Raw genomic sequence first — 12,500 nt, forward strand, 5'->3', positions numbered from 1 at the left:
TAAGTAAGTGTGTGTCTGTGTGTGAGTGCATGTGTGTGTCTGTGTGTGTGAGCGTCTTTGTGTGTGTACATGTGAGTGTGTGTGTGAGGGAGTATAAGTGTGTGTGTCTGTGTGTGAGTGAGTGTGTCTGTGTATGTGTGTGTGTGTGTGTGTGTGTGTGTTTGAATTAGTGCCTGTGTATGTGTGAGTGAGTGTGTGAGTGATTGAGTGTCTCTGTCTGTGCGTGTACGTATGTGTGTGTGCGAGTGCATTTATGTGTGTGTGTGTGTGTGTGTGTGTGTTTTGTGCTTGTGTAACGAGCAGCTGTTGTGTCCTGTCCTGTGCAGCTCTGGGTTAATTAGTGCAGAAGATCGTTTGTTGTGCATGTTAGGTTAAAACAGTTGGGGGCAGGTGTGTGCGTGTGTGTGTGTGTGTGTGTGTGTGTGTGTGTGTGTGTTTAGGTCACGTACAGAGTTATAGGGAGGTAAGAGTAAGTGCATGTATGTGTGTGTGTTCAGGTTATCTTCACAGAGTTAGATAGGTGTGTGTGTGTGTGTTCAGGTTATCTTCACAGAGTTAGATAGGTGTGTGTGTGTGTGTGTGTGTGTGTGTTCAGGTTATCTTCACAGAGTTAGATAGGTGTGTGTGTGTGTTCAGGTTATCTTCACAGAGTTACAGATGTGTGTGTGTGTGTGTGTGTGTGTGTGTGTGTGGGTAGCAGGTGAATGAGGTTTCGCCTGCAGTCATTCATGAAAACAAATCAGACGTAATCAAAGGATGAGGCGATAAACCTGCGCTCTGCGTTTGAAGCCCACGCCGCTCACGTCTGAGGACACGCCATCAACACGGGAGGCGATCCACACGCGTGTGTGTGAACACACACTCCGCCCGCCCGCCGCCGGGCCCTGAGCAGATGCTGGAGTTTGGATTGGGAAGGCGGAGATAACAGGACGAGTCTCCAGCAAGTGAACTTCAGTGCAAGTGTTTGTTACACCAGAGAATTCACTGCACACACACACACACACACAGGTGTGATTACATCAGCCGTTTTAAAAGGCTTCAGACGTGGCTCATCCAATCAGATTTCAGCACGGTTCAGTAGCAGTAACTGAGGAGTTCAGGTGTGAGTGCTTGACCTTTGGAGTGTAAACTCAGCTCTAGCTCTGAAGAACTGCAATAGCAAACACGTGATGAAGGAAACTCCTGCAGAAACTCTTCCTCATGAATCTGCTCATCAGGCTCTAACATAACAGCCATAAACACCATCACTAGAACGGCCTGTGGAAATAATATAACAAGAGGGCGTTTTCTGGTGCCGTGACCCTATTTGTTTACGTGGCGTGTGTGTGTGTTAGTGTGTGTGTGTGTAAGCATGTGTGTGTGTGTGTGTGTGTGAGTGAGTGTATGTGAGTGTGTGTGTTAGGGATGCACCGAATCCAGGATTCGGGTTCGGATTTGGCCGAATATTGAGCTTTTTGACGGGGTTCGGTTTCTGCCGAATCGAACCCTAGGCTTGCCCTATGCGCGCTCCGCTGGTCGAACGTAATGATGCCGCCGTTGAAAGTGAAAATGGAACTCATGAACAGAAAACGAGGCAGTTCTTTAAGTCAAAAGAAGGCGATTCAAGTCGAGCTACATGTTCAGTTTGCAATGGCGATTTGTCTCGTGATGACAAGGACCCTAAACAACAGCCGCTGTTAAAACATTTGCGTATGAAACATCCGAGAGAATACGAGTTGTGCATGAAGGAATCTACAGACAGCAGCCAAAATGTATTTTATTTTACCGTGCAAACAGATAATATAACCAGATAAAATATAAATAAAAAGAATAAAATAAATAGGCCTACACTAAATATTTTTCACTTAAATAATTACCAAATTAAGATGACAAAAGGAAAATACACTGAATCCGGTTTAAGCTTTGAAGAACCGAATCGTTTTTTGTTTTTTTTTGTCAAATAAAAATAGCAAGCTTACCTCAATCCACACTTTGTATATTTTTTTGGGGTTTTTTTAAGTAACATGTCTAAGTGATGTGGGTTAGTCTGGAGCACAGCCTGTTGATAGTTAAACCACGACAGAAAACACCCTCAATCCTATGCTGCCACATACATATTATTTTTCCACTCAATTATGTAGTAATAACGAGATCTTGTGTTGTTAAAACGACATATTTTTCTCGTTAAAATGACATATATTTTCTCCTAATAAGGGCATGTGTTGTATAGTGATGTGTGTATATATGTCTGTATCCATATTAGAGAATGTATTTAGCCCATGCCTTTGTCACACTTGTTTGAAAAGCAGAAGCAAGCTCAGCGTAAAATATCTCATCCGCTGCCTGTATCGGTGGCAGTGCCCATAGCACGAAATTGTTGTAGCCTAATTTATTGATGTAGCCTATAGTTCATAACAGCCTGAGTGGCGTAACTTTAACCTAGTAATGACGGACCCCGGTGCAGCCACAAATATCATAACTATCTATAATAGGCCTACTGTAATATATTGTATGTTATACTGTAATACATATATTCTAGAAATGTACTAAAAAGACGCTTTCAGCCTTACTCAACGGCGGCGGAAACAGGCCAGTGGGTTCAATCCATTCCCGGCGTTCTTATTTTGCTTCCGATGTATTAAATATACAGGCTTAGTTTATGAAACCTTGATCAAAATTAAATTACAATTCACTTTTCATCATCAACATATAAAAATGCAAACAATAATATAATAGGCTAATATTTAAACATATAGCCTAACTATGAATCTAAATAGGCTACGTTTTGCATGTAGCCTACTCCACTCCAAACGCTTCAAAAATTTATTTTGTTTATTAAACGCAAAGTTTTTAAGTTCAAATTTAATTTCTAAATTCAGTTCATATTTCCAACAAACGAAATTCCGAGCCAAAATAACGAAGTGGTAAAAAAAACTGCAACAATGAAAAATATTAAAGAATTCGCGGGCGCTTTCGTCAGCATGAGTATAGGCAATACGACGTGCAATATGTCTGGAGACATGGAGTGGGGTCAGACATGATTTCTATTGAGTGTTGTTTTGCAGAAATCATTTCTTTAAAGTGAATTTCGTTTCCTATAAATTGTATTTTAAAGGTCCTGTTTTTCCTGTTTTTTCAAGCTTTGATTGTGTTTACAGTGTGCAATATAACATGTGTTCATGTTTCGCGTGTAAAAAAACACAGTATTTTTCACACAATGTACTGATCTGTGTACCGCTGTTTTCACTGTCCTCAAAACGGCTTGAAAGATTTCCCTGTTCTATGAAGTCCCTCCTTCAGAAACACGTAACGAGTTCTGATTGTGCCAGCGGTTCCCGTGTTGTGATTGGACAGCAGCTTAGCGCACGTTTCCCGGAAAGGTCACGCCTCTTAGCATAACGGGGAGATGAACGCGCTCAAACTACAGCCCCTGAAGGCCAAACAAAGGTGATTTAACTCTGGGATGAAAATAACAGCGTCTCGACGACATGGCGACAAACGCAACTGAACCGAACGCAACACTTCCTCTTCTCCACGAGGGAGCAACAAGACCACGCCCCCTTTTTCGTGCGTTCTTGTGGGCGGAGCTTAGTCAACAAACTGCTCTACTGACGTAATTAAAGCAGGAAGTACCAGGATGTAGTCCAAACCGGCCGTTCGCTGTAGGCTTTGAAAGGGAACTTCTGTTAAATAAAATATCTCGCTTGGCATTGAACTTTGAGCTTTATAATTTTACAGGTATTATATATGCTCTAACAGCAACATTACACACTAACTAAAGTTTGAAAAATGGGATCTCGAAGAACAGGACCTTTAATTTTGATCAAGGTTTCATAAACTAATTGCCTGTATATTTAATACATAAGAAGCAAAATAAGAACGCCGGGAATGGATTGATGTAACGAACCCACTGGCCTGTTTCCGCGGCCGTTGAGTAAGGCTGAAAGCGTCTTTCTAATACATTTCTAGAATATATATATTACAGTATAGCATACAATATATTACAGTAGGCCTATTATAGATAGTTATGATATTTGTGCACCGGGGTCCGTCATTTCTCGGTTAAAGTTATGCCACTGATGCGAACATGAGCGGTCCATGGCACCTGTTACCCGTAACGAAGTGGTAAAACTTTGAGTTTCCACCATGCAAATTCAAACATTTGGCTCGTCTCTGTATGTGGCAGCAATGCGTCACAATAACCTGGCGTATGTAAAAGTCGATCATTCTTTACAGATGGCGCGGTATGTTTGGACAGAAGACGACAGAGTTCTTTATTAAACTCATAAAAAAACAATAGAATATAAAATGGCACAATTTATCAAGACCTTGAAGCAGATAAGAGAGAGAAACACCTCATATGTGCAGCTCAAGTAGCTATAAGGGGCTTTCCTTGCCATCAGTGCTTGAATAACACACGCGTCTCCTTCCAGTAAAGATAATGGCGTGCGGTGGCTGGGATATACATAAACATAACATACGTGGCATAATTTTTAGAATTACTCATCACGTGAGGAAAACAATTGTTTTAGTCGCATAACATCAGTTAATGGAAACGCTGTCATTTCGCAATATTTTTTTATCGACTATTAGGAAATATGGCAAAAGTTTTGCGCAACTCTGTAATGGAAAAAAAAGCTTCTGACCGGCAGAAAAATGTGATAAATAAATGAATTACGATTTGTAAATTGCGCAAAATCTATTTTTCAATTACTTTCAAAAAGTGGTGGGGACAATATCGAGCCTGGCAAAGAGTGGTGGGGACATGTCCCACCCGTCCTGCCTGTAAATTACGCCTATGCTTGACCAAAACCACACTATTAAAAGCCTTAAACAAGGCTTCAGATGGCACTGATGTCCCGGGAATAAAGAGATAACGCCTCGCTACACTCTAAAAAAAAAGGCTCGTAATCATAGGGGAACCTTTTTTAGTGCTATATAGCACCAATTTTGGTGCTTCAGTGGTTCTTCAGCGGTTCTTCAGTGGTGCTATATAGCACCTTAGTCAAAGAACCGGTGAAGAACCTCTGAAGAACTGCTGAAGAACCACTGAAGAACCTCTGAAGAACCGCTGAAGAACCGCTGAAGAACCGGTGAAGAACCGCTGAAGAACCGCTGAAGAACCACTGAAGAACCGCTGAAGAACCGCTGAAGAACCGCTGAAGAACCTCTGAAGAACCGCTGAAGAACCGCTGAAGAACCACTGAAGAACCGCTGAAGAACCTCTGAAGAACCGCTGAAGAACCGCTGAAGAACCGCTGAAGAACCTCTGAAGAACCGCTGAAGAACCGCTGAAGAACCGCTGAAGAACCGCTGAAGAACCGCTGAAGAACCGCTGAAGAACCTCTGAAGAACCGCTGAAGAACCGCTGAAGAACCGCTGAAGAACCGCTGAAGAACCGCTGAAGAACCGCTGAAGCACCACTGAAGAACCGCTGAAGAACCACTGAAGAACCGCTGAAGAACCGCTGAAGAACCGCTGAAGAACCGCTGAAGAACCGCTGAAGAACCGCTGAAGAACCGCTGAAGAACCGGTGAAGAACCTCTGAAGAACCGCTGAAGAACCGTTGAAGAACCACTGAAGAACCGCTGAAGAACCGGTGAAGAACCTCTGAAGAACCGCTGAAGAACCGCTGAAGAACCACTGAAGAACCGCTGAAGAACCACTGAAGCACCAAAATTGGTGCTATATAGCACTAAAAAAGGTTCCCCTATGTAGTGTTAATTTCGTCAGACGAGACGAGACTAAATATGTTCGTTAACGACCTTTTTTTCCATGACGAAGACGAGACGATGACGAGACTGCACCAATGTCCAAAAACACTGACTAAGACTAAATTAACATGCATTATTGTTGACGAAAAAGGACGAGACTAAAATGTTTTGCATAAAATAAAAACTAAGATAAAATCTCTCTTCATTTTCGTCTACAATTGTCTCTACTTTTTCATCATGAGATGAATATTCAGCTGTTCAAAATATTCCGAAAGAGTTCCCGCTGTTGCTCGAGTAGGCTACAGGTCTCTCATACTCCTCCTGTCATCTCGCGGCCGCGCGCGTGTGGTCACGTGGTTCCCGGAGCGCTCAACACTTCTAGCGCTGTGTCAGTGTATTTGAATGGCTTAAGCCGCGCAAGTTACACAACAGCTTCACTTTACAGGTGTTTGCAGCAATTTTTGGTAAACCGTACAGCATAGTGTGCGTCAGCCACATTTACAGTATCATTTTATTAGGGAGAGTGGTAGAGATGCAACATTGTTAACATTAATATTAATGTTTTTCTTGTATTTAACCCTCAGGTATTCCTTACTAATTAAGTCACACTTATACTCATTGGTGGTCAAATGTGACCATACACCTTAACTATTTCAAAAATAAATAGCCTATATTTTAATTCAATAATATTTATTGAATATTTTGAGGAGATCTTTTGGTACTAAATACTATTTGTGCAATACTTATGGTCCATTAATGACCACTTAAAATATTTTTCTTCTAATATTTTTATTATTTATATTACAATTAGTGTGTTAATTAAGGTTAAAATAGAGAATTCCACTGCAAAGAGGCAAATTAGAGCCATTTTGTGGCTGGAAAAATAAAAAAATTCACTTGTAATGCCATTACCCACTGGGTGCCTGTATGGCTCTTTAATAATACACATGTAGTCTAGTTGCTCAAAAAAGTATTGCAGATCATAACTGCTTACTTATTTGTGAAATTTTGAAATGTTAATAATAGTGAATAGTAAAGAATGCAAGCAAATATAATATAACCCCAAAAAAGTGTAAAAAACGTATTGTTCCTTATATGTACAGTAGGCTATATACATATGAATTCATACTGAATCAAGATCGAAATCAATATTTGTGCCCATCGTCTCATGAGCTAATGCTGATTTTAGGCATCTATGCTGTAAATCAACCAGTTAGCTATGGTGTTGTTGCACATTATGCAGGTTATATATATTTTATGTAACTTATTTTGCCACAAAATATATTGAGTTTTCCTTTGACTAAAGCTAGACTAAAATGACTAGACTTTTGGTCGACTAAAACTTGACTAAGATACCTTGAGTTGTCTTTTGACTAAAACTAGACTAAAATGACAAGACTTTTAGTCGACTAAAACTTGACTAACAAAAAAAGATATGTGAATGACTAAATATGACTAAAACTAACAAGGACATTTGGCACAAGACTAAGACTAAGACTAAATTAAAAATAGGTGACAAAATTAACACTACCCCTATGATTACGAGCCAAGAACCATTTTTGGTGCCATATAGAACCTTTTTTTTTTTTAGAGTGTAGAGCGGCCAGGGCCTTTCATTTGCTTCCCACCAGTCAGGAGCTTGTGCTGCTGCTGTATTTATTAGCGAAATGGTCCCACCACACAGTAAGCTTTTCCATTGCTTCATTTTGCGAGATATATCTGGTTTGTGGTTGCACATGTCGACGCGCTCCGTGAGTGAACAAATAACGCTATACAGCATATTTTTCTTAACCATGTATCAAAAAACAAAAAAGCGTTAAAAACATTGAAACCGTTTAACTGGTAGTATTAATCGGTCAAAGTTCTTACTTTCGGTTAATGGTTAAATGGTCAACAGCATCCCTACTCTGCTGTGGACGTTGTTTACTTCGTTAATGTGTTTACTGTGATAATGGACTGAGGATGGGAGAAGGATTCGGGATTCGGTTTCGGCCGAATCTTAACCAGTGGATTCGGTATTCGGCAGAACCCCAAAAATCTGGATTCGGTGCATCCCTAGTGTGTGTGTAAGCATGTGTGTATGTGTGTGCGTGTGTTAGTGTGTGTGAGTGTATGTGAGTGTGTGTGTGTAAGCATGCGTGTGTGTGTGTGTGTGTGTGTGTGTGTGTGTGTTAGTGTGTGTGAGTGTATGTGAGTGTGTGTGTGTTAGTGTGTGTGTGTGTGTGTATGTGTGTGAGTGTGTGTGTGTAAGCATGTGTGTATGTGTGTGTGTGTGTGTGTGTGTGTGTGTTAGTGTGTGAGTGTGTGTGAGTGTGTGTGTAAGCATGTGTGTGTGTTAGTGTGTGTGTGTGTGTGTGAGTGAGTGTGTGTAAGCATTTGTGTATGTGTGTCTCTGTGTGTGTGTGTGTGTGTGTGTTTGTGTGTTAGTGTGTGAGTGTGTGTGAGTGTGTGTGTAAGCATGTGTGTGTGTGAGTGTGTGTGTAAGCATGTGTGTGTGTTAGTGTGTGTTAGTGTATGTGAGTGTGTATGTGTGTGTGTGCGCGCGCGTGTGTGTGTGTGTGTGTGTGAGTGTGTGTGTATTAACAGCGAGTTGATCTGCACAGATGACGGTCATGTTTAAAGTAAATGAATCACCAGTGTCTGACCCACACACTCCTGATTTCTGCTCTTCTCTTCAGATTTCTCAGTCGCTAATGAACAAGGGAAGGTGCAAAATCTCTACAGGAAGTCTCCAGTCACATGCCGTCTTGAGGAGGGGAAGTACTAAATATGGAAACCATGAAATGTGAGGCACTGTGTTTAACACTCGAGCAACCACGCAAGCAACAAAACTAATAAAATCAATGAATGTGTCTAAACTGAAAACATGTTTAATGATCAAGATCTGAGCGCTCTAGTTCTGTACTGGTGCATGATGGGAGATCTTCCTATTAACTGCATTCAAGCAAAAGAATGTGCTAAAAAAGATGATTTTGCTAGAACTAATATTCCTAACCATAATATCATAGCTCAGTTTTCATTATCCAATTAACCCTCCCAGTGCATTTGGTACATAAAAAAAATGTTGGTCATTAATTATATACACCAATCAAGCATAACATTATAACCGGTGAAGTGAATAACACTGATTATGTGTGTTGAGATCAGTGTGTGTGTTGAGATCAGTGTGTCAGTGTGTGTGTTGATCAGTGTGTGTTGATCAGTGTGTGTTGATCAGTGTGTGTTGAGATCAGTGTGTGTTGATCAGTGTGTTTTGAGATCAGTGTGTCAGTGTGTGTTGAGATCAGTGTGTGTGTGTTGAGATCAGTGTGTGTGTTGAGATCAGTGTGTTTTGAGATCAGTGTGTTGTTTAGATCAGTGTGTGTTGAGATCAGTGTGTGTTGAGATCAGTGTGTGTTGAGATCATTGTGTGTTGAGATCAGTGTGTGTTGAGATCAGTGTGTGTTGAGATCAGTGTGTGTTGAGATCAGTGTGTGTTGAGATCAGTGTGTGTTGAGATCATTGTGTGTTGAGATCAGTGTGTGTTGAGATCAGTGTGTGTTGAGATCAGTGTGTGTTGAGATCAGTGTGTGTGTGTTGAAATCAGTGTGTGTTGAGATCAGTGTGTGTGTTGAGATCAGTGTGTCAGTGTGTGTTGAGATCATTGTGTGTTGAGATCAGTGTGTGTGTTGAGATCAGTGTGTGTGTTGAGATCAGTGTGTGTGTTGAGATCAGTGTGTGTTGAGATCAGTGTGTTGTTTAGATCAGTGTGTGTTGAGATCAGTGTGTGTGTTGAGATCAGTGTGTGTTGAGATCAGTGTGTGTTGAGATCAGTGTGTGTTTAGATCAGTGTGTGTTGAGATCAGTGTGTTGTTTAGATCAGTGTGTGTTGAGATCAGTGTGTGTTTGTGTTGAGATCAGTGTGTGTGTTGAGATCAGTGTGTGTGTTGAGATCAGTGTGTGTTGAGATCAGTGTGTGTTGAGATCAGTGTGTGTTGAGATCAGTGTGTGTTGAGATCAGTGTGTGTTGAGATCAGTGTGTGTGTTGATCAGTGTGTGTTGAGATCAGTGTGTGTTGATCAGTGTGTGTTGATCAGTGTGTGTGTGTTGAGATCAGTGTGTGTTGATCAGTGTGTGTTGATCAGTGTGTGTGTTGAGATTAGTGTGTGTTGAGATCAGTGTGTGTTGAGATCAGTGTGTGTGTTGAGATCAGTGTGTGTTGATCAGTGTGTGTTGAGATCAGTGTGTTGAGATCAGTGTGTGTTGATATCAGTGTGTGTGTGTTGATATCAGTGTGTGTGTTGAGATCAGTGTGTGTTGATGAGTGTGTGTGTTGAGATCAGTGTGTGTTGATCAGTGTGTGTTGATCAGTGTGTGTTGAGATCAGTGTGTGTTGATATCAGTGTGTGTTGATCAGTGTGTGTTGATCAGTGTGTGTTGAGATCAGTGTGTGTTGAGATCAGTGTGTTGAGATCAGTGTGTTGAGATCAGTGTGTGTGTTGAGATCAGTGTGTGTTGAGATCAGTGTGTGTTGAGATCAGTGTGTGTGTTGAGATCAGTGTGTGTGTTGAGATCAGTGTGTGTTGAGATCAGTGTGTTGAGATCAGTGTGTGTGTTGAGATCAGTGTGTGTTGAGATCAGTGTGTGTTGAGATCAGTGTGTGTTGAGATCAGTGTGTGTGTTGAGATCAGTGTGTGTTGAGATCAGTGTGTGTGTTGAGATCAGTGTGTGTGTTGAGATCAGTGTGTGTGTTGAGATCAGTGTGTGTTGAGATCAGTGTGTGTTGAGATCAGTGTGTGTGTTGAGATCAGTGTGTGTGTTGAGATCAGTGTGTGTTGAGATCAGTGTGTTGAGATCAGTGTGTGTGTTGAGATCAGTGTGTGTGTTGAGATCAGTGTGTGTGTGTGTGTGTGTTGTCGCTCATCACCTGCTCTGGCTGGTTGGCGTTGGCCAGTGGTGTCACCATCCATATGATGTAGAGGTTATTGAGGGCGGCGCTTGTGGTGAATGTACAGGGCAAGATGGCCGCCTGACCTCTGGCCACCTGGACACTGCTCTGGCTCACCGTCACTTCCAGCGCACGCGCACACACTGCAGGAAAACACACACACACACACACACACACAACCAGTCAAATATCTGCATGGCCAACAGGGTCAAATATTACACACGCCGAAAAACAAGGTCACATCCTGTTGTGATGCCGTGATTGGGTCAAACACAATCACCAGGTCCACAGATACACACACACACACACACACACATGAGCTAAACACATTACCCGTCTCAAACTGGGCTACATCCTCAGAGTCTGTGGGCTCATTATCAACTGCAATCACAATTCATCATCTATACAAACAGGTGTGCATTTAATGCTATTTACGGCGGTATCGTTTGCTTTAAAAAGAACATCCTCATTCATGAATTTGATTGGATTAGCATCTGAACGAGCAGCACATTGCTCTCTAATTGGCTGGAGATGAACGTGCTCATGTTTCCCAGAGCCTCGTTAACACAATATCACATGATTATCATCCGGCCAATCACGTGGGACGAAGACGAGGAGCCTCACCAGCTGCACAAAAGATACGTATGCCATACTTATGAGGACAAACTGCACATTATACACGCAAGATAGTGGACGTTATTCCACAATAAACATTTCATGTACCACATGACTTAATAATGGGATATAGTACACCATTGAACGGCATAACTAATGCATTTCACAGATCATAGAGTCCACAAAGGGTTCGCACACACACATTTTCAGCGATGTTATCCCATTGAGGTGTTGTAATCCTGTTTCGTACACAGTATCAGACTGCAGGTGTGTTTAACTCTCTCTCTCAGCCCTGAGACAAACACTGATAACACACACACACACACACACACACACACACACACACACACACACAGACACACACACACACACACACACACACACACACACACACACACACACACACACACACACACACACACACACACACACACACACACGTTCACACTGTGCAGATGTTTAATTCAGTGAGAGGCAAATTATCACCTCTGAAAGTGTGCAGAGAAGCATTCTCTTTCGGCTGTCTGAGTCAAAAACTGAGTTTAAAATTGAAGCTGATATTGCAGTTCATTTGTCATTGAAAACGGAAGGTCACACACTTCGAGTGCACTGTGGGATACAGCATCTCACACACTGGGCTCTGTTATACACTGCATATTTTGGCAAACATACAGGAGTAGATCTGGGTATTTATTTCATGCACAAAGAAAATGTGCTTACTGTAAATATGTGTGTACTGTAGATGTATGTACTGTAAATGTGTGTACTGTAAATTTTAATGTAAATGTGCGTACTGTAAATGTGCGTACTGTAAATGTTACTGTAAATGTGCTTACTGTAAATGTTACTGTAAATGTGCTTACTGTAAATGGGCATACTGTAAATGTGCGTACTGTAAATGTTAATGTAAATGTGCGTACTGTAAATGTGCTTACTGTAAATGGGCATACTGTAAATGTGCGTACTGTAAATGTTAATGTAAATGTGCGTACTGTAAATGTTAATGTAAATGTGAGTACTGTAAATGGGCATACTGTAAATGTGTGTACTGTAAATGTTACTGTAAATGTGCATACTGTAAATGTTACTGTAAATGTGCGTACTGTAAATGTTACTGTAAATGTTCATACTATAAATGGGCATACTGTAAATGTGCGTACTGTAAATGTTAATGTAAATGTGAGTACTGTAAATGTGCGTACTATAAATGGGCATACTGTAAATGTGTGTACTGTAAATGTTACTGTAAATGTGCATACTGTAAA

At 41.2% G+C, this 12,500-nt stretch overlaps 1 protein-coding gene across 1 annotated transcript in view; it reads right to left on the bottom strand.

The window, feature by feature from the left end:
* Positions 1-12,500, bottom strand: part of igsf11 (immunoglobulin superfamily member 11) — a 167,015-nt gene that overhangs the window by 24,065 nt on the left and 130,450 nt on the right. The window contains exon 2 of the mRNA XM_079822877.1: positions 10,600-10,763. Within this exon, the coding sequence (XP_079679003.1) occupies positions 10,600-10,763 (164 nt within the window). The remainder of the gene's footprint in view (positions 1-10,599; positions 10,764-12,500) is intronic.

The sequence above is a fragment of the Gobio gobio genome (genome assembly GCF_949357685.1).
Source record: "Gobio gobio genome assembly, chromosome: 8".
Lineage (NCBI taxonomy): Eukaryota > Metazoa > Chordata > Actinopteri > Cypriniformes > Gobionidae > Gobio > Gobio gobio.